The sequence below is a fragment of the Vulpes lagopus genome, chromosome 20, assembly GCF_018345385.1.
Source record: "Vulpes lagopus strain Blue_001 chromosome 20, ASM1834538v1, whole genome shotgun sequence".
NCBI lineage: Eukaryota > Metazoa > Chordata > Mammalia > Carnivora > Canidae > Vulpes > Vulpes lagopus.
Window position 1 is genome coordinate 10,817,139 of NC_054843.1, and position 22,685 is coordinate 10,839,823.

The 22,685-nt window shown below is 52.5% G+C and overlaps 1 protein-coding gene across 5 annotated transcripts in view; it reads right to left on the reverse strand.

Annotated features, from left to right (window-relative positions):
- Positions 1-22,685, reverse strand: part of ITSN1 (intersectin 1) — a 223,180-nt gene that overhangs the window by 37,131 nt on the left and 163,364 nt on the right. For 4 of the 5 annotated variants that reach the window (XM_041735052.1, XM_041735051.1, XM_041735050.1 and 1 more), the window contains 4 exons: positions 20,985-21,106; positions 18,120-18,237; positions 16,236-16,427; positions 14,316-15,841 (listed from right to left, as the gene is read on the reverse strand). In XM_041735052.1, coding sequence (XP_041590986.1) covers positions 15,840-15,841; positions 16,236-16,427; positions 18,120-18,237; positions 20,985-21,106 — 434 coding nt within the window. In that variant the 3' untranslated portion in view covers positions 14,316-15,839. Of the gene's footprint in view, positions 1-14,315; positions 15,842-16,235; positions 16,428-18,119; positions 18,238-20,984; positions 21,107-22,685 lie in introns of those variants that run through there. The other variant, XM_041735053.1, reaches the window with a different exon arrangement.

Here is a 22,685-nt window from a genome sequence, read left to right on the forward strand (position 1 = left end):
TCCCCACCAAACAGAGGCTTGTACTGCATCCACTGCTCTGGATTTCAGAAGTTCTTCCGAGTCTTCAAGTTTTACATGGTACAGTTTTGAAGAAGCTCAGAGCCAGAGCAAGAGCCCAAGGTCTAGGGTGGATTAAAGCCATCAGTTCCAGAATCCCAGGTGCTGGGGCCAGTGTGGGGTGCACTGGAGGTCTGTTGCACAAGGGCAGGTGGGGGGCATGAGGAAGCCACATGGCCTCCTACTCTGGGCAGCTCCAGCTTTCCGGTCCATCCACCCACAGACCCACATCAGAGCTGATGGAGCCGGGAGAGGCCGTGGGACTCTGGGCTGCTTGCCCCCAACAAATTCCACCCCACACTGTCCACCTACCAGCCTGCCTGGAGACAGGGGCATGGCTCGGTTGGCCTCTCCAGGCCTCAAGATGCAATGAAAAGCAGAGATTCTGTGGGGGAGATTCGTCTCTGCATTGTAAGCCAACAGTGTTGGCTTTCAATCGTCTTTTTAGCTACCGAACTGACCTGTAGGATGCTGTTTTAAAAATCCTTGCTGGTGGTTGCCAGACCGAGAGAACCATTACAGACTTGAAGCAGGCACTTTGAACTAAAAAATATCGTTTCTTTGAAAAATTTAATATTTAGAAAAACAAACGAGTTTAAAAAGTGCATTATTCAGAGAAGGGTAAATGGAAAAGACATTTCAAATAAAAGTTTTCTTTAAGGGTGGAGGGACGTGGTCCTTCTCTCCTTTGGGAACCAGGATAAACATGGTTTTCTGGCTCACTTTCCCGGTGAAAAACGAGAGGATAAAGTACAGCAAATAACTTTTCATGGACAGCTCGGTGTGATGAAGGGCTTCTTATAACTAACTATAATTCACTCCCAGCTGAAATAATATTTCGAGTGACTCCAGGCAGTTAAAAATGATCCCCAACTACAGCCTACATAAAATTCCTAATCTATGTGCTGTCCCTTGTACTTTTGTGTAGTTAGACACGTCTATAAAATGGAGAGGGCCGTGGCACCCCTTTGGAAGGATTTGAGGCTGGGGCACTGGAGAGAATATGGGAAAATTTTACCCAGAGAGGTTATCCTGTCCCCTCAATTGGAAATGTTTCTATGAACAGCATAATCTAAATAAATTGCTTTATTACGAAAGTAATACATAAACACAGGCTTACTGTAGACAGTTCAAAGGATACAGAAGCACTTAGGGTAAAACCTGAGAATCACCCCCCTCTCTGCACCCCCAACCGCTCTACTTCCTTTCCCAACAAGGCCCATAATTTCAAAAACCAAACCAGCCCCCACAGCAAGCTGGCCACGGAGCAAAGCAAATAAACAGGCCTTGCTCCTGGTATGAACGGGCCAAGATATACTATAAGATGGTCAATAAATATTTATTAAGTTCCTAGGAAGTCCAAGAGACACAGAAATGAGCAAGATAAAGTCCTTGTCCACAAGGAAACTCACAGCCCGGAGGGAGACTCGACATGAAAAGTAAACGTGAAATAGCAGGCAGTGGAGAACAGGCCTCCAGGCTGCGACAGGATGGTGGAGTCGGCAGGACTCGGAGAAATAGATGCTCCTGCTCCTCATACCGACAGAGGAAGGCTGGGGGGGGGGGGGGTCCTGTATCAGGGAGGATGGGCCATTATGCTGTGGGTGTGGGGCCAGCGTGCCAGATAAATGCAGAGACGCTGTGGGAGATAAAGTGGGAAGCGGAAAGCAGAAAAAGTGGAAAGTAGGAAAGTGGGAAGATCCTGGGATAAGGTGGTGGGAAGAAGGATGGAGATAAGGTGGGAAGAGGGAAGGAGGTAAGATGGGAAGAGGGAAGGGGATAAGGTGAGAAGTGGGAAGGGGATAAGGTTGGAAGAGGGAAGGGGATAAGGTGATAGGACAAGGGATGGAGATAAGGTTGGAAGAGGGAAGGGGATAAGGTGATAGGATAAGGGATGGAGATAAGGTTGGAAGAGGGAAGGGGAGGAAGGGGATAAGGTGGGAAAAAGGATGGAGATGAGTTTGGAAGCGTGAAGGAGATAAGGTGGGAAGAGGGGAGGGGATAAGGTGAGAAGTGGGAAGGGGATAAGGTTGGAAGAGGGAAGGGGATAAGATGATAGGACAAAGAATGGAGATAAGATGGAAAGCGGGAAGGGGATAAGGTGGGAAGTGGGAAAGAAATAAGGTGGGAAGTAGGAAGGGGATAAAGTGGGAAGTAGGAAGGGGATAAGGTGGTGGGACGAGGGATGGAGATAAGGTGGGGAGTGGCAAGGTGGGGTAAGGCGGAAGTACATTCCATCACAGTCCTCATAATGCCAGAGGGACCAGCTGAGACATCTGGGTACCACTCAGCAATACGGAAACCCAGGCATAGATTTTTATCTTTAAGGGAAAGCACTTGCCAGAGTCTCTGGGGACCCCCGGCCCAAATCCCTGGCTAAGCGGCCCCGCTCACCAGGACACACCCTGGAGCCGGAGCTCCCCTCTCGACTGAAGGCTTCTCCAGGCTTGGCCTGAATGTAGGTAACAGGGGCCCCACGGCCCCGGTGTCTCCCACCAGGTGAGCCCACTGCCCCACCAAGGCTACCCTGGATTGTTCTGGACAATGAATCTAACGGTGCTGCCTTCAACCCCCTGGAAAAAATGGCACATGCGGGATGGCCTGTCGTATAGAAAAGGCCACAATGGATGTGACATAAAGAAGGTCCTCTGGTCAGAGCACTTTGTCCTCCACCTGCAGCTGACGTCTGACCACCGCTACCCCCAACCCTGATCCCCAGGCCGCGGACTTGTGCATCCTGCCATGCAGCTGTGCATGGAGCTGGGATCTGGTGATGAATGAGGCGAGTGGGGGTTCCCAACCTTGGGGGACCTTGGTCTACCAGAGGCTCAGGTGGCCCATCCAGACTCTGGTTCTTGCCGAAGCACAGATACCCAGTAGAGGCACCGCCATAAGCTGCCGTCCTTGAGACCTCAGGGTTGAAGTCCCTCAGACTGGATTTCCGTGGGGCCCCAGAGAAGCTGGTGGGCGTGGAGACCTGTGGTGGGACCTGGGGAAATGTCCCCTGAGGCCACCAAAGACCCCTGTGCCTTATGGCCAGCTGAACCCAGGCCACCCCGTCCAGCCTGTCTTGGGGACTCATCAGGCCCCACTAGGCTGGCTCCCTCCGGGGGCTTCCACGCAGGAGTGACCCAGCAGCCTCAAAGTGCCAATGTGGCTGCCAGGTAACATTTCCTCCTAAGACGGGGACTCCGGTCTATGTGAGCTGCCAGCCAGTTTGATGACCACAGAGCATTTGCAAAGATCCAGCTACTCTCATAGTCAGGTTCTCTCTTAATTTGCCATAAATGAGAATATTGGTAACTTTTTACTTAAAGGCGTAACATGCATGGCTTTATAGCCAATGACGTCCCTGGGGGGGCGTCAGGGGCCCTGTGGTCTGCACCTGTTAGCTCATTCCTGGCCTCGCTTATGTTTCCACCTGCGTTTTCCCCTTCTTCTTGAGCTCCTGATTTCTTTCTTATCTTGTTTTTTTAGAAGATTTTATTTTTAAGTCATCTCCACACCCAGCGTGGAGCTCGAACTCACAACCCCGAGATCAAGAGTTGCACACTCCGCCAGCTGGGCGCCCCCTGAGCTCCTGCTTCCCATCCCGCACCAGCTCAGGGGTCCTTGGCCACGACCATCAATAAATCCTTCGGATACATAAGGCGAATCAGGGCACAGAAGTACAGACACGTTTTTATTGGAATGTGTGTGCACTATTTTTGACCAGAGGGGCCTGGAAATATGTTCCAGGAGAGCAGGAATTTGGGGTGGACCCCATGGGGCACAGGCCAGGGTGGGGAGAAGTAGTGAGGGAGCCAAGCAGGGGGGATGGTCAGAGAAAGGGGAGTAGGTGGTGCAGGGCCTGGAGCCCTGGGCACAGATGAGGGAGTGGGAAGCAGATGCCGGGGTGACGGGGAGCCAGGGACCTCAAGGTGGAAAGCTCCCAGGAGCCACACTGGCAAGCGCTGCGTCCTCCCCAACAATCCCGTGTGCTCACCCCCTCATCCAGCACACAGGGATCTGAGACACCCAAAGCCTTGGTTCATCCATGGCAGAGGGAGTCCCACGCTGCATGGGCCACCGGGCCCCTCGCCCTGCTGGGAAGGTGACAGCTTAGCGACAGCTGCTGGGACCAGGCTCCACAGACTGGTGGGGGGTAGGAGGGGGTGCTCAGATGAGAGGGATGGAGTCCAGAGGCGCCAAGTCCAAGATCACGGTGCCAGCAGGGCTGGTTTGAGCCCCCGCCCCCCCGCTTTCCGTGGCGGGCAGTGGTCAGCTTCCCCTCACGTGGCCTTTCCCCAGTACCCCGATGTCCCTGGTGACTCTCGGTGTCCACATCTCCTCTCCTGGGGAAGGACAGCAGTCAGATTGCAGTGGGGTCCACCCTACTAGCCTCATCTTAACTCGGTGGCCTCTTGAATAGAGGCCCCACCTCCAAATATAGTCAGATTCTGGGGCGCTGGGGGTGAGGGCTTCAACATTTCAATTTGGGGCTGGGGGGCCTCAATTCAGCCCCAGTGGGGGAAATAGGGTCAAGGAGTCCGAAGGCCAGAGCGAGACGGTGACACTTTGGCTGCAGAGCTGGGACAGGTGTGGGCTGTGTTCCAGAAGGGTCGCCGTGGCAGCCGCCTAGAGGGGGGGTAGGGGCTGTGGCTTCGGAGCCTGCAGTCTGAATCGCCCGAGGGGCTATCATCAAGCCGGGGATCCCTGCGGTACCCCAGCCCCACCCAACCCGCCTGGCCAGGGAATGGCCTGGGCGGCCGTGAGTCCTGAAGCTTCCAGGTGGCTCCGATGTGCAGCCAAGAGTGAGGACCGCCCCGTCGGATGGCAGGGTGCCCGGAGGTCCAGACAGCGGGTGTGACACGGGGGCAGGATTCGGAAATGAGATCTGTCCAGGCTCATGAAGCATGAGAGTTGTCACAATTGACGAATCGATGATGCCGGACGGTCGGAGGCAGGTCACTCGAGCAACTTGTCCGAAGGGAAGGGACGTTTGTGACTCGGAACGCCTCCCCGCATCCAGGGCCTGGAGCCCAGGCAGTCGCTGATGCTGTGTTTCTGGGGGCCACAGGGCCACCTCGACCCCCAACCCCAGGGCCAGAGCTCGGAAGGTCACTCTGCTCAAGGTCCTCACTGGGCTGATGGGACAGCAGTGCCCAGGGATGCATGTGGCTTCTGCTAGCAGGAACAAAACCTTTGCTCCTGCGGTCGTGGCAGACGGAGACTCACAAGGAAGCCACCAGCTTCTCAAAGAGTGGGCCCGAGGGTGGCCCATCCATCCCGTTCCGCCAGCCCCGGCCAGGAGGGCGCTCCTGGCCTTGGCGTCCGAGGCCTGCAGGGGCCAGGAGCAGCCAGGCCGGGTCAAGGCCACTGCGTCTCCTCTGAGAATGGCGCTCGGCTGACCGGTCCCGGGACCTGCTCTGGCATCCAGGGCGGGGGGGGGGGGGGCGGGGGGCAGCGTGCTCCTCATCCCGGCAGAACTTTTTTCTTGAGCCTCTAAGAATAGCCTGGTCCCTGGGGCACCTGGGTGCTCAGCGGTGGAGTGTCTGCCTTCAGCCCAGGGTGTGATCCTGGGGTCCTGGGATCGAGTCCCGCATCGGGCTCCCTGCACGGAGCCTGCTTCTCCCTCTGCCTGTGTCTCTGCCTCTCTCTGTGTCTCTTGTGAATAAATAAAATCTTAAAAAAAAAAAAAAAAAAAGAATAGCCCGGTCCCCTGCTGTTTCTCCTAACTTGGCAAACTGACTCCCGGTGGGACAAGAGACAACCGGAGCCTGGGACATTTCCTGCTCATTGTCAGCAACTGCACAGATGCGCTCAGGTCCCTGCTTCCAAGGAGCTTCCATTCTAGTAGGGGAGACAGAAAACCAAATACATCGTAGTTAGGGCGGTGGTAAGAATCATGCATGACTGGGACGCCCGGGTGGCGCAGCGGTGGGGCGTCTGCCTTCGGCTCAGGTCATGATCCTGGGGTTGAGTCCCACATTGGGCTCCCCGCAGGGAGCCTGCTTCTCCCTCTGCCTGTGTCTCTGCCTCTCTCTCTGCATCTCTCATGAATAAATAAATATCCTAAAAAAACCCAAAAAGAATGATGCTTGACAATTCCCATGACTAACACACTGGTCTCCAGCCTCAGGTGAGTGTAGCTTTGAAATCAGCACAGCCTTGTGTGGGGTTCGAGGCCACACCCAGCACAAGGACCGAACCCTGATGTGTCCTCTCCCTGTAGCCCAGTGGGGGAGGAAGGAGCAAGCCTGCCAAGCAAGGGGACTGTCCACCACGGCTCCTGGGCGACCACTGTGGCCACGGCACCCGGGAGGGAGGCGTGCAAATGTGCAAGGCACACATGGCCTCCAACTTGGAAGCTGCAGGGCAGCTGGGGGTGTCCCGCAGGAACAAACTGTCCAGGGGGAGGTACCATCACTGCTTGTTAGAGCTGATCCCGGGTAGATGATCGTGGGGCACCGCCTGGCCCCCAGGGAGCTCAGGGTCTCGTGCGGGGGATGCGTGTCTGTGTGTCTGTGCATCGGCTTCCACCTGCTGAGCTCCGTGTGCGGCAAGTGACTGGCAGGTCAGCAAAGGGCTGAGCCCTGGCCAGTGCGTGGAGCTGGGCTGGGCAGCAGGAAAAGGAGGGGGGTCGAGGAGGGGGTCGGCCCACCCCCCTGTGGCTTCGGCGTGACCAAGACCCCTTTGGATGGTGGTGACAGAGGAGGAGTGTTGGTTGGGTAAGACGAGACAGGCAACGTGGGGCCGGACAGTGGGGGTCCGAGGACCCTCGTGCCGCCTGGCCCTGAGCAGGGGAGATAGGAGGCTCCGGGAGGTTGAGTCACACGGTCTCTAAGCGGGGGAAGGCCCCGCGTCCATGCTCTCGGCTCACCGCTCACCTCCTCCCCACTGCAGGCCCAGCGTGTGGGGACCGGTGAGGAAAGTGGGCATTTCCACCCAGAGGTTCGGAGGTGGGAGGAGACGGTCTTCAAGAGGGTCACTTGGAAGCCACCAGGCCTCTGTCAGGGGCCACCGGGGTTACTCAAAGGTGGCAGAAAGAATGTTAGACGGGGATGCTAGCCACCGGCTCTGTAAGGGGCCCGGGCCGGGCCTTCACCTCGTCAAGTATCAGCGGCCCCTCCTGCAGCCTGGAGGCCCGGGGCCCCTGCACCTGCCTCACATTTGGGGGCTAGAAACCTGGACCAGTGTTCGGGTGAGAGCAGCCATCTGGGGCTGTTATGGAGCAAGCTTCCTGGAGCAAGTGGTGAGCGAGCGATGCTCAAAGGGAGCACACAGGCGAGGACTGGCAGCCCAGCTACGAGATTTGGGGCACCGTCACACAAGGACCGGGAGCCCCGGGGGGATCGTGAGCAGAGTAGTTCCATCTTTAAAACAGCTCTCTGGCCATGGGGTGGAGAAGAGGCTGGGAGACAGTGAGCCTGGTGCAGGGACCGGTCAGAAGGCTAGTAGTCCTTATGGGGTAGGGGGCAGGAGAACCTCAGTCAACCTCAGGGCCTTTGCACTTGCGATTCCTCGGGCCCTAAGCACTTTCCTCCCTGACTTTCGCAGAGTGCTTCTGCAGTCAGACCTCCACCCCCAAGTCACCTCTCTAGAGACACCTTCCTGGCCCTTCCCGGCCCTTCCCGTCTGTGACAGGCCTGGTCCTCAGTCACGCTCTGGGCCCTGTGGTCCGGACTAGCTGAAACGACTGCGCGTTGTCTGGTGGTGGTTTCCTCTGGCTCCTACAAGCTCCATGAGCGCGGGCGCCTTGTCTGCTCTCGTTTCACTGAGCACAGGCCTGACACCTGGCTCCACGCTCCTTGGCCTTGACGGTCAGGGAAGTAGCGGGACAAGAGCTGCTTGCCAGGAGACGCAGGCAGGCTGGGCACCTCCCCGGCCTCGCGGGAGCTGGGCACCCTGGGCCCTTGCCACGGCAGGGTGGAGAGGAGAGGCAGGAAAGAGGGGGGGGAGGACTTCTGTCCCTTGAGGATGGACTGGGGGGGGGGTGTCCCAGCATGAGGGAGACCATGACAGTGGAGGGTCGCACCGATGACTTGGACACATGGGGATCTTCCCACAGCGGCCTCAGAACAAGGTAATGCTGCACGCAGGACCGGGGCGGCCTGGCCCCCCCTTCTCCTCTGGAGCAGATTACAGGGTTGGAGCTCCGCTGGGGGCCTGGCTCGCAGAGCACACAAAGCTCTGGATCCCGAGAGGCCTCTCAGGCTACTTTCAGGGGGCAGGAGAGAACTGATCTCCCAGTCTTTGAGCGTGCTGGGGGTAGCTGCTCTGGAGACGGCGCTTTGGGGTGGCACCCCCTCGTGACACATGTCCCCCATCCAAGCTGTATGGCTGCTTCAAAACAAAAGCCAAACAAAAAGAATGAGCTCCTGGCATGTTTGGGAGCTGACCATTCCAGTCTCTGCTGGCAAGAGAACACACGCCCCAGAAGGCCGTGATGAGAAAGAAAGGACCCAGCGACCCAATGCATCGGTGACAGGTTTATTGTGGGGCGCTGCATGGGCCTGCCAACGCGGTCCACAGACATGACATTTAGAAGCCTCGCACATTCCATTTGCTCCGGCGGCCTCCCTGGCCTCCCCGCCGCCGGCCGTGTGAAACACGGGGCAGCCTGTCCCCTTGGCCAAGAGTCTGCTGGGGAGGCTCTGCAGTTGCAGGGAACGTGGGGAAGGGTTGACGAAGCGGCTGGCTTCAACACGGGGGGGGGGGGCCTCCCCCGGTGCACGAGAGGGGCCCCGACGTGTGCCTGAAGGAGCGGGCTGTCTGGACGTTTTAGGGAAGCCAAGTCCAAACTTTTCTCTCCAAAATCCCTCCCCTGCAAAAGCTCGTCTCCTGTAAAGCCTTAAAATGCACACAAGCCCCCGCTGTCTGGGTGTATGGCGAGCAAGCAGGAAGCCAGTTAAGTGGATTCCTTCATGCTTGGGGGCCAGGTGCAAGGCCTTTCCCCTGCAGTGAGAAGGAGAAGAAGGCTGTGGGGGGCTGCCTGCCTGCCTGCCTGGCGCTTTTATTGTCCCTCACATGCAAATGGAAACGTCCCTCTGGGTGGAAATGTGGTTTAGTAGCTTGCCCACAATCAACCCACCGGGAAGGAGCAGAGCTGGGAGCTGAACCCACGCTCCGAACCACCACCCTGTAGCCCTTCCTAGCGTCTCCAAAAGCCCAGGCTACGGTTAGGTTGACGGCGTGCTGGACACCCCCACTGTCTGCCTGCAGAAAAATAAAATATCCCAAAGTTGTTTAGTTTGTGTGTGTGTTTCTTAAGATTTTATGTATTTATTCATGAGAGACACAGAGAGAGAGGCAGAGACACAGGCAGAGGGAGAAGCAGGCTCCATGCAGGGAGCCCAATGCAGGACTCGATCCCAGGACCCCAGGATCACAACCTGAGCCAAAGGAAGGCAGATGCTCAACTGCTGAGCCACCCAGGGGCCCCAAAGTATCCCAAAGTTTTAGGAGAGATGGAAAGAAGTATCACAGTGAACTTGCAGGTACGCCATGTGGGTACATCTGGCACCACGTATCTCTGGCAGAGGTCAGGGATGACGGGGAGACGCCCTGGCAGCCGTTCTTGGGGTGACCCTGAGCAAGGGCATGTCTGGCAAGCCCTTGTCTTTGGAAAATACCCAGGTCCGCGGGGGCGGAGGCAGGGAGGACTGGAAAGGTTGAGGAGGCTGGCTGCGCCTGGAGCCTGTGCGCGGAGAAGGTGCTAGAATCTGGCACCAGCTCCCCATCCTGGCTGGGGCCGAACACCACGTAGGAAGAGGAACCTATTCCCCATCTTCCTATAGCAGGTGTAGGGATTCCGAGAGGCGGCTGGCTCCGAGGCGCTGCTGCTCTCACTGGCCACGAGCCGGGGGACTGGGGGCTGCCCTTGCAAGAACGTCCCCGCAGCTCCCAGAGCCCGGGTGCTCAGCTCACAGCGTGGGGTGACATCCAACATCTGGATGTCGTGGGACCATCCTGGGGAGCATCTCTGCGCGCGCGTGCACACACACAACACACACATGCACGTCCCCCCGCTTTCTTGCTGGAGTGCGCCACGAGTGGACCCAGCGTGCCTGAGGGGGCATCCTGGGGACCAAGAGGGAGGGGACAGCCCAGGACAGAGAAAGGGACACCACGGGAATCCAGTTGTTCAACTGTGAGTGAGAACAGGTTCCTGGAGGAGAAAGGGCAGGTGAAGTGGCCCCTTGCCCCCCACCCAGGGTCACCCGGGAGAGGCTACATGAAAAGGGGGATCTGCCCAACTTTACAAAATCAGGGCGTGAGTCAGAGGAAGGGACACTTCCTCTTTAGAGGCTTGCGACACTACGCGGGCCCCGCGTGCCCAACAGATGTGGGGCACGGCAGCTGGCGGCCTGGGCCAGAAGCTTGTGTGGCCTGACGGGTCTGCTTTCGGGCTGCGCCCCGACCTCACCATCCCACCCGATGTTACCAAGCTGAAGGCGAAGGCGTTTAACCTGCCCGTAAATCACTGTCCTGCCCGTGTGTCGGCCACACAGGCGCGTGCGCGCACACACACACACACCTGTGCACAACATAAAATATAACCTGGTGGTTCCTGAGAGGCAGTGTGCCTAACCCCAAGTGGCCCTGGTAGAGTTCTATGGCTGATTCTCACTTTTTACAAACCAAACCTTCCAGTTTTTTCATGAATCAACTCCTATCATTTGAGGGAGGGCGCCTGGGGGGCTCAGTCACTTAAGCGTCTGCCTTCCACTCGGGTCATGATCTCAGGGTCCTGGGATCGAGTTCCGCTTCCCGCTCCCTGCTCCGTGGGGAGTCTGCTTCTCTCTCTGCCTCTGCTCCCCCCCTGCTTGTGCTCTCTTCCTCTCTCTCTCATGCTCTCTAATAAATAAATAAACATCTTAAAAAGAAATAAATAAAAATGCCTGGGGAAGTCTTTCATTTAAAGGCTAGAACTTTCTCCCAAGGGAAATGGAATAGCTACACACCAGGAAACATTCTGGAAATCTGGTTTTTCATGTGTGGGGTTTTCTTAAAGGAAGGCCTGAGAACTCTGGCTGAAGTGAAGTATTCACATAAAGCCACCCTGACCCTTGACCTCATTATGTCCCCCCAACCCCCACCCCACCAGATCCAAAATACTAGATACTCTGAAGACCCTCCCCGCCCCCCCCCCGTGCATTTTAGGACTGCTGGCAGTCAATGTAGTTTCCATAAAAATTCTCCCGGGTATTTTTGGAACTAGAAAGAATGAATAGGATTAACTTCTAATTTTGCTAGAGGCAAAAAAAAAAAAAAAAAAAGAATATTCACTCCCAGAAATACTTTTCAATTGGCTAGGAAGCAAGGCTGTGATTGAGTAGGCCCATCCCTGCTGCAATCTGGGTGGGTGCCTCCCCCGCCCCAGGCAGGGGGAAATGAAGGTCCCCCGCACCCTGGCATCTCTGGTCCTTAGCCTCCTTCATAGACCAGAGGTGCAAATCCCCCATGAGCATGAGATACTGTTCCAAGGATACTGTTGTGTTTAGGAAGCTCACAGGTAAAGGAAAGGGAACCACTTGTGGGGTGGGGGTGGGGGGGCACGTGTTGTACCAGGAATGAACGCCAGTGCTTCCTTCTTACTCATTAATTGGTCAACCCACTCATTCAAACAGCATTTCTGAGTACCTAACCTACTGTAGGCCAAGGTGATCAGTGTACTGAACGACAGGAGCTGCTGTTTCATGGGTGAGAAATAGGAATATGTTCCAACCTACTATTTAGAGGGTTTTCTTAAGCTGGTATTATCAGTTTTTCCTTTCTTCGGATGGGATCAAAGAAGGCGTAGAGAGCCCAGTCACCATCTGCTATGGGAGTCTGGATCTGCCCAGTTCCCTTCCAGAAACAGGGCAGACACCAGTTTCTACCATCTGTGTAATGGTGAATTTTTTTTTTTTTTTTTTTACACAAAAAGATGAATCCTTGCTTTAGATCAGCTTCTCTCAGACACCCTTTTATGCAGAGGTGGTCTGGGCTTGGGCCCACCGGCCACCACTCTGTTCCTGCAGCTCTCCAGGCCCTGTTCTGAGATGCGGAGAGGCAGCTGGCCTTGGGAAGGCAACTCAAAACTGCAAAAGGAAGGTGATCTCATTGGTACTCTTCTTCCCCATATGCCGCTGTACCACCCAAAGTTCGGTTGTAAATATATTCACGTTGGACAAATCAACACCAATTATGAAATTAAATGATTTAATGACCAGTGATTTTTGTTTAACAACTCAAAAAAAAAAAAAAAAAAAAAAAAAAAAAAAAACCTTGACATCTTGGAACTCTGGGGCCAAAGGAGATACCTGGCATTACTTGGCTAATTTAATTAAAAGATGCTTTCCCTCTGGTTTATCCATCTTTTAACAATCAGATTCTCTGAGAACGGGACTAAAGTACTTTAAACCAAATTGTGCGGCTTGGGGACTAGCCAGAAAGAGTAAGATCAAGTCTAAGATATAGAACCAAGACTCTGGGACACGTTTTATGCTACAGATACTGAGCATGAACTTATTACATGATTACGTTTACTCAACAGTAGTTACCAGAACAAACTCAGCCGCCACCAACAGGGCAACCGTTTTGGCCGTGACCAACCAGGTGAACATTAACCAAAATGGCCAGTGGGTGGGACCAGGGTTTCTCAACTCTGGTACTGGTGCCATCTGGGGCCAGATAATTCTCTGGTGTCCGGGGTGGGGGGCAGGGCCGTGCGTTGTAGCATAGTTAACAGCATCCCCAGCCTCCACCCGCTAGATGGCAGTAGCATCCCCCCGCTGAGAGGCCCTGGGTCGGATGGATACCCTGGGATCAAATGCAGACTGAGTGGTTTGTAAGAGGAAAGAGCAGCGTCCTGGGAAAAGGACCAGGAGGCCAACAGAAGGCTCTACAGAGAGGGTACTGTGCAGTTACACACAGTGCAGAGTATTACCCACCTTGACAATGTGTCACTTCCAGCCAAACTCAAGGCTGGAGAAGAAACATTGGCTTATATGGGTGAAGGGGTCCTGAGCAAGACATGGGGCTTGTGGCATCGTGGGGCTCGTGGTGGCATTGTTGCTCCACAGTGGCGGTGTGGGGGGGGGGGGCGCGGAGGTTGGAGGTGGAGATTTCTCCACTCGTCCCTTGGCATTTGCATGTCCTGACATCTGTGCCCAGGACAGCAACTTTTCTTCTCAGCTTCATCTGGCCCCTACTTGTTGTAGGTCTCTGCTAAAAGGTCACTTACCCCTGGAAGGGTTCTCTGCCCTGCAGCCGCCCTCCCTGCCCCCTCTGCTCTGGATGTCCTGCTCCGTGGTGACTTGCATCCATTCCTCTGGCACAGAACTTATCTCATCACCCTCCCCCCCCATATATATATATATACATGGAGTGCAGTAGTTTGGTTTTTGCCTTGTTCTTCCCATTAGAACACAGACCCCAGGGACGCGTGGGTGACTCAGTGATTGAGGGTCTACCTTTGGCTCAGGGTGTGATCCCATGTCTGGGGGATGGAGTCCCACATCAGGCTCCGTGCAAGGAGCCTGCTGCTCTCCCTATGTCCCTGCCTCTCTCTGGGTCTCTGACGAATACATAAAACCTTAAAAAAAAAAAAAAGGAACCGGACCCCATGAGGACAGGGACCCTGTCTCTGCCGAGAACCCAGTGGGGCACCTCCCAAAAAACATCTGCTGAACTGATGAAGGAAATCACTCTTCAACTGAATGGCAGCGGAGCGCCGGTTAAGTGAAGCTCACGATCGGAATCGAGCGCGTGGGCATCAGAGCAAAGAGTTTCGTCACTGTGTACACTGGCTGTTCTCTGCGAAGGCGACAAGAGTGGCGCGTGCCAGGCAAAAACGGATGGCGACGGCAGGATGGAAGACGTGAAAGTTCCCATCTCTACCCACACGGTTTTGTGGACGGTCAACAGACCCTTGTTATGATACGTCGTGCGGAAAAATGTTATGTGCCGAGTCACGCACCTGTCAGTGGACCAATGACATCTACGGAAAAGCCCGCGGGGACAGTTAATCACTCGGCTGCGTGGCAGTTCTAGGCTTCAAAACCCATCTTGTACGGGGCAGTCCTCTACATCTTGGTCAGGTTAGGGGTGGGGGGCGAGGGGAGAGGGAGGGCCATTCGCAGGCTCAGGGAGGAGCGGACGGTGTCGGTATCTCAAGGCCCGAGTGTCCTATGGGACACGTGGGCAGCTGACCCCCCTGCGGACATCTGGTCTGCCTGGTTCCCCGTCACCACTGCCAGGTTCCAACAGCAAAACACAGAGACATTTCCGTCTAACTTTTATATGAAGAATTTAATTATCTATACACGTAACTAATTCAAAAGGTCGTATTACAGTTGTTAAAGCCGCAGGTTTATATATTTATATATCTTACATTCATATCCATGAAAATACTGAAGGGCGAGGGGATGAGGAGGAGCAGCCCTCGTTCCCTGCGCGCGGGAGTGGAGGAGGGCCCCTACACAGCTGCCAGCCCGGACATCTGCTCCCAAGGGAGATGTAAAAACAGAAGGTAACTGCAGGTTACAAAGGCATTAGTGGAAACTGTGAGACTGTGCTCGAGGCTCCCCCTCCCCGGTTTCCTGGGCTGTCAGCAACGGGCATTTTTATTGAGAGCTTTCCAACTAGTGTTTAAAAGACACACAAGGCTTCGGCTACAACACGTCAAACACATACACAGACCAGGAGCTCCGTTCCATATTAATCTGCAGAAATCCCACAGTCTAGTTAAAAAAATGTAAACATTGGAAATTAATTGCAAGGAGGCTTCTATACATTCTTTCTTGTCAAGAAAATTACTTGTTCAAAATATGTCATTCCATGAAGAGTAACTGGAATAAAAACTTCATGTAACAGAGACTAGGAAGAGATTGTGGATGCTGTGGATCGTAACAACCTCGGCGGTGTCTGATTTCATGGTACGAAAACACGCAAAATTAAAAACCCAAAACAGAAAACACCAACTCAACCAGATAAATCTGAGACCGAACAAAAACACAGGTGCTTTCTCATGTGGCTACAAGGTCACTGTGCAAAATCAAATTAATGCAGTATGATTAGAGCATCGTACAAGGTAGTAGCTTTCGCCACGGAAAAGAACTAATTTCTTATGTACAGGATGTATTATTACATGCTCAGCAAGGTACATCTGATACACACAAACAAGCACAAAACACCTTCCGTTTAATTGGGGTCGTTCTATAAGTCTTTAAAACAGATATACTGAATTCCTCTGTACGTCTACAGCAGGGGGGGGGGAACCCAAACTACACAATTTAGTTGATAACACTGGACAAAATGAAAAAAGAAAAATACATCAAGTCTCAGATTTATGGACATTTGGAACATTTTTTTAATAGCACATGCAGCATTCTTTGATAGTGGGTCTTTTTGCAAAACTGAAATAGCAAAGGAGTCATTTATTGATTTTTATTAAAAGGCTAAAATATATTTTTTAAAAACACTTTTAAAACTATTGAAAGCACCTGTGCAAAGGTGGGGGGGAAGTCAATTCGAGTCACTAGGAAAGCCACAAAAGGACCCACTACCCTGTGTATTTTTGTAATGTTCGCTTCTATCTCTGGAAGGAAGAGCTCGACATTGTCATCACATGCGACTAAGGTAAAATGAGGTAAACTGCTCTGCAGTGAGTTCTTCTACTCAGAAGGCAGTAGGTGATCATGCTGGAAGTCACATGATCAAGGCTGCATCTCCCATCATCCCTCTGGGCAGTGATATGGGATAGTGGGTCTCTTTGAGGACTTTCAAGCCTGAGGGGGGGATGGACAACATATGATTCCTAGAAAAAGGAGGAGAACAACACATAAGCAAAACAAAACAATGAGCAAAATTCAAGCTAGGAAAATGAGTCAGGCATGTAAACAGCATGGTGCCAAAATGATTAAAAAAAAAAAAAAAGGAAAAAGTGGGGAGGGCGGGAGGGGGACATGCTACAGAAGGAATGAAAAAAAAAAAAAAAAAAAAAAAAACCAAACCAAAACCAAAACCAAACCAAACAACCCCGCAAGATAAAGTCTCGCATTACAGAAGGTCTTCAAAGAGACTGTGGTGAATGCAGCAATGGTCTGGCTTTTAAAGTTCTGCAAACGAAGCTCAGCAGAATCAGAGCAATGCTGCACGTCCGACCGAAAGGAACCAGAGAGGAGAGGCAGCGCAGCCACCCGGGCACTTACATTGCTGGCTTGGGTCCATGTCCGTGGTCAGCTTCACGTAGTTGGAGGGGAAGAGCCCCACTTGCCCGTTGACCTCGCCCTTCCACCAGTCCGGGTCGTCTTTGTTGAGGACGTTGATGATCTGGCCCTTGCTGAAGGCCAGCTCGTCGTCGTTCTGGGCGCTGTAGTCGTACACGCCGATCACCTGGCACACTGTGGGAGACAGGGCCGCGTGAGGGCCACGGGGGCTCGTTAGGCACTCCCGACGCCACTGCTGCGCGCGCTCCCTCTCTCTCTCTCTCTCTCTCTCTCTCTCTCTCTCTCTCTCTCTCTCTCTCTCGGGACGGGACACAATTAAGTGGGTCCGCTCTGCTGGGCTTCGCCGAGCGAGGGCGACGGACGAAGGCGGGGGACACAAAGACCAAGGCCATGGCAAGATTTCACGCTAAGTCTTAGCTGGCGCGACACCTTCCTCTGTCTCGTGTGTGCTCATCGCAGAAAACTTAGGACGAGGACCGAAGGCTCGCGGACTCGCTTCTATGTGGGCGGAGGGGAGCGCCCCTGAAATGCAGACTCTGGGAGCCGGGCCCAACTGCCCAGGACGGCTGTGCACCTCGGGGGCTTCACCACATTGCTCTGCTTCTCTGCCCCCCCCTTTTTAAAAGTGGAAGGTAATTAATCATCTGATTTCCACCCCCGACCCTGCTGCCCCTGCAAATCCAAATCCTACTGAAAAGTAAATCAGTGTTCTATTCTCCTATTATCTTTATGGCTCAGAATTTTGCTTCAAAGGAAGACATCTCCACGCCCGCTTTCCCTCAAACCTATGGGAGGCTAAATCGTTTTCTTTTCCAGGGCCTTAGCAACACTTTAGATAAAGTCTGCACCGTCAGGGTGGGCCTCTAATTAATCTTCCTTAACCAGCCTATCTATGGCTTTAGCTTTTTCAAATTCTCCAGCTAATTGAATCACTTCAGCAAATGATTTCTGTGGGTTTCAACCAACCTGATGAAGGGGCTCCTGCCAGGCCTCCCCGAGGGAGAGGAGGTCCAGCTGGCACCACACCCTCCGCCCACAGGAGGCCACGGCTCAGGCAGAGAGGCCCAGCTGGGGCTGGGAACAGCCCTGGTTTGCCAATCCCTTCATTTCTTGCCAAGGCTGCCAAGTTTTAATCTGATTTCATTGGGGACGTATAGCACAGACATGAACAAAAACGTCTACATTTTCTGCAAATGCCACCCAAGAACGGGTGGCTTGAAGACCCGAGGGCAGATTCCTGCTCCCCTAACCTCGCCCATCTCAGATATTACCAAAGCATCTAATTTGGTCTCTTCAGTCAGAAAATAGCCAAGCGGCTTAGTCGCGGTGCCCTCTGTTCTTTTGAGCCCTTTAGGAGCGCGTGTGCAACATCCTGCCCATTAAGCGAAGCCCCCTCTGTTCACAGGAAATGTCACAGGGGAGTTATTTTGGTCTTCAGTGAGCAGCACATTACAACCAACAGACCCCCGTGGCCTCCAGCTCCATCTCCTGACCTATTTAGACCCCAGCCATTTATTTTTAGGAGCCTCTTTTTTGTCCCCTCACCCCCTAGCCCAAATCCCAATTTAAATAGTTGGAAGGAAATCAAGAGAAAAATCTGGCTTTAATGCCATAGCATTCATGACTCCTTTAGGAAGAGAGTCCAACAAGGGCTCTGTTGTACCCAGAACAGCCAAGCTGCTCACATACTTGGTCCTTTTGAAAAACATATTCCATATCACAGTAGTTGGGTATAGGTCCTGGCAAGTACAAGAAGTGTTCACAAGCAGATGTGAAAGGCAATCTAAGATCCTTCGTGAGAAAACCGAGTGAAAGACTACCGCGACCCGCAGACCATTTGCCAAGTAGAGATCGTATGCTGCCTACCTGCCGGGAACGCCGTGGGCTTAGGTGGCTCCGTTGGAGTGATTTTGCTCGTCCCAGGGCTTAAAAGTTTTACATAATTCGCGGGGAACCAGCCTATCTGGCGCTTCTTCCCACGGGCCTAGTAAGAAAATAATTACATCAAAATGCTTAAAAGGTTCATCCTCATTCAGGGTACAGTCTGCTTCGCAACAGAGCACTTAAAGTTTATAGAAAACTACAAACCAACTGGCATTAACAGTAGAACCTCTGAGCTCCTGTATTACACAACGAAAACACTGTAGCTAAAATTCAAAGTGTAGTAGTCATCGGCCAGCAGAGCTGGGAATGTTGCTGCATAGGCTGGACGGTGTGGGTCCAACTCAGTGTGATGTGGTAGGTCTGGCACAGGCAACTGCTCACACTGCGTTGGCTCTCACGTGTTACTTTCAGGTGACTCAGAGGTGATGGCGAGTGCCAACATTACAGAGGGATTTGATGAGTAACAGTGACAATGATGACAATGAAAATACTACTAAGAATAGCAGGTAACAGTCATTGGGTACTTCTAACGAGTCCGGCTCTGCGCCGAGCATCTTATATGCATTTACCTGCACAATCCCAGGAGGAGAATACTATTACTACTCCCAATTCCCAGATAACAAAAGTGAGGTCCAGAAAAGTCAACTGACAGTGTCAGGTTTACAAGCCAGTTAGTGGTAAGCCAATATTCACACTCGCACCTGCGCTCTTATGGGTTACAGGAGGCAACACGCGTGCAATACACACAGAACATAAAGAGTCTAAGCTTGACACTGTTTTCAAAAACTACCAGGCCTACATGATGGCTGCAGCCACGCTTTGCACTGACATTCTTTTCTCCTTCATTTCAATCCAATTCAACACGAGAGCCATTTAGTGAGTGTTTACATGCTGCGTGTTGTTGGAAAGAGGTAATATACAACATGGAGGAAATTATAACCAAGGTGGTGAGCTGAGATCTGCAATTCTATGAGATGGGGGACCCTAGCTGGGAATCACGAGAAGCGCTACAAGCACCCAACTCTGCCAATGGGAACAGAGAACTCAAAAGGATTCATACATGTGCACACACATGCACACACACATACACACAGCATCTCTAGGAGCAAGACTCTGGTAAAAACAGTTGCCTTTGAGGACTGGGGTGGGAAGGAGACACTTCATATCCCCTTTTGCTCACTTTTGAATTTTAAACCATGCGAATATGTTACCGGTTCCAAAAATAAGAAAATAAAACTCAAAGCAAACTTCCTCTACCTTTATTCTGCCCTCCCACCTGCCAAATTATGGAGAAGGATCCATCTGGGTTACTTTTAGAATGCGGATCAAGTTCCCCTTCCTTGTGGTCTGATAGACTTCGTGCCCTTGGCTCAAGGACTAAAGCTTTTATTTTTACAGTGAATCCGCCCACGACTGCAGCCTCTCATTTTCAAGTCCCCGCGTGTTCCTGTACCCAGTAGGCCGCCATATGGCTTGCAATGACTCTGCTACGCCTCAGCCCTGCACTTTCACAAGGGCAGAACACCGAGCTCACTGGCAATTTCTTCGTTTGTGTATCCACAATGAGAGAGCCTCTGGTTGAGGCACCAGAAGCCCTCCTGCGCATGGCAATTCACCCTTTATTGTGGATTTCAAGAACCGTTCGAAACTCCCTTTTGAGCAAGGTGCTAGGAGCATGAGGATGAAAAAATATGGTTACCGCCTTCAAAAAGCTGATAACCTGCATGGTGACATAAGGAATATGTGTGAAATGCGAATATCATTGACAACAATGTTAAATACCAAGAGTGGTGTGGGCATCGGGACCACCACAGTTCAGGGGAAGATGTCACTTCTGGAGGAAGTGGGATGTGGCCAGCTGTGGGGGGTGGGGGAGGGGAGGGGAGCAGAAGGGAGTGGGGTGTGGGTAGACACGCACTAGGGAGGCATGTTATTCTCAATGAGGTTTGAGAGTCTGGAGCGGTCCTTGTTTTCAAATGCAATGAGGCTGGAGCAGAGGTGTCACTGATGGCTGGTAAGACTAGTAAGCGTGGGGCTGGGAAGGGAAGAAGGGCACCTGGAGGCAGCCTCAGGTGATGGCAGCACAGTAGTATGAAGAGGAGTGGATTCCAGGACTCGAGAGGTCAGATTCCTGAGCCTGGAAGGTCAATGTGGTCAGCCCTGCTGGACAGGTTTTATTATGGCTGCCCAAGAGGAAGTTTAATCTCCGACTTCCCATTCTGGCCAAGACACATTTCTCTAGTCCGCTGGCTCACCCCGTACTCTGCTGGCACTTTATTTTTTAACTCGCTGCCTCTGATCATATAGAGGTACTTATTTCTTCAGCTCACCACGATATAGATCCTCACTTCTTTGACCAAAATTTGCCTCGACAAAACAGTGAACTGAGGACACACATACACACGCGCATGTGCACGCATGCATGCATACACACACACACTCCACACATGGGAACCAAGCATGTTGTGATGTGCACATGTAGCTTTTGTACCACATCTTACATTTATATAGATCTCCGCTTCTATAATGCCATGACCCCTGAGAAGGACTCTGCCCACATCCCTCATCCTGACCTCTCACGCTCCCACCACTCACTATCTGAATTCAGGAGTCAAGCAAATTTGGATAAATCTTCCAATGAATCCTTAGCTCTCACAATTCTGCTACTGGCTGTCCAACGCTCAGGAAACAAACACATAGATTCAGATGATGTGGAATCTCTCGATATCCAAGAGCAGGATGAGGTGGTGGTGGGGTTATGTGTACTGTGCGATGAAATCGTATCCCTTTGGGGTTTTGAGTATTCATATTCGGACAGAATTTTAAACAAATGGAAAAGACACTAACTTGCAGCTCTCCTTCCCACCAACCGCCTGGGTTCTTTTTTCGGATCAAAATCAGCTGACCAGGGGCCAGGGTGAGCTGCTCGGGACCAGTAGCTGTGTAGCAGGCGATAACCTGCGCAATTTCTGAAAAACAAGATCAAACATCGTGGCACAGTGTTACAGTCAGGAGAAGAAATTCTAGGAAGACGCAGCCACCTCCCGGGTTCACAGATTGGCATCATCAAAGTCAATGCCCTGGGCTGGTTCTCTACTAAATGGAGATGGTTCATTCATCCCCCCTACCCCCATTCTACGACCTATGACCCAGATGCAGCATTCAAGGGCTCGGGCGATCTTTTGGTTCTGCTCTAGGACTTCCTCATCATCTCTCGGAACTTATTTACCAACTTCCCTCCACCCCATTCTTGCCCCCAATTCTCGTACTTTCTGTCCCAGCCCCCCCCACCACCACAACTGCTGCCAACACCCTGCTGCCCACAGCAGGGCCTGGCTCCTCTGCACGCCACCCTCCACCCCACAGAGCTAGCACACAGCACATTCAAGGGTGGGCAAGTGAATAAAGGAACTCAAGTGGAGCTTTCCCACCTGCCAAGTAAGTAGAAAGAGGAATTCTATATTCTCCAGAAACTTTTGGGAGTGTGGCGCTAGCTGATTTCCAGGTTGTGGCTTTAGACGCTTAGCCCCACCCACATGACCACTGTCTTTGTGGCTCACACAAAGGGGGATCCTTGGATATCAGGTAGGAATCATGTCAATGCAGGTTTATTTTTATTTCAAGTTAAAAAAAATCTGGAGTTAAGAAGAGAATTTTATGCAAAAACCAGTTTAGCACAGGAAAAAACAAAAAACCTAAACAGTTCTTTACTTTCCCTGAATGTTAAAAATCTCATGGGAAAAATCCCAGCAGTACCACAGACCAGGCTCTGAAAAGTACGTTTCTATTGGCACAGGAGGTCGAGTATGAAAAAACAAAACAAAACAAAACCAAAATCCTTGTCTGACTGAATCCTGGCGTATCCAGTGACTGCTTTTGGAACTTCTAGAAGCAATGCAGAGCAAACCATTCTAGTCCTTCACACTCTCTCCCCATCATAATAGATCTTGAAAGAAAGAAGGGATGAGGTAAAGACAGAAAGAAAGAAATAAAGGAAAAAGGGAAAAAGGCCCCCTGTCCCCTGACAGTACTTCCTCGTGCTCAGGAATGCACAGTAGCAGCTGCCCATCACCATGCTGGGTGCGCCAGGCTGTCCGGGGGCAGGCCTGGCCCGATGCTCCAGGGAGATCAGGACAAGTAAGAAAGAGGCCAGATTCCATACACCTTGGCCCTACTGAGAGCCCGAGCTGGGAACTCTGTGCTAGGGTAGGAATTCTCCCCTGACATGCCAATGGCTAGCTCTAGATTCCAAGAGTTTTTGGTTTGGAGAAAGTCCAAATCACTGTCCTATTTGGCCTCAGATTTTCCTGCTCCTCAAAGGACCTGGCATGCCCCAGCCAGTGATCTGCCCCAGCATTCTTCTGTCTTTGGTGTCCTGGAGCGGCCCCCTGGTTTCAGTATAAAGTTAAGCCCATCTGGACCCTTTGGAATGACAGTTTCAAAATGTAAAACACTCACAGTTAAAACACAGATCTGCCCCGTGTTCCAGTGTCTGGAGTCTGACTAATACCCTATGGCAGCCCGAGAGCCCACTTTCCCCCGCCAGGT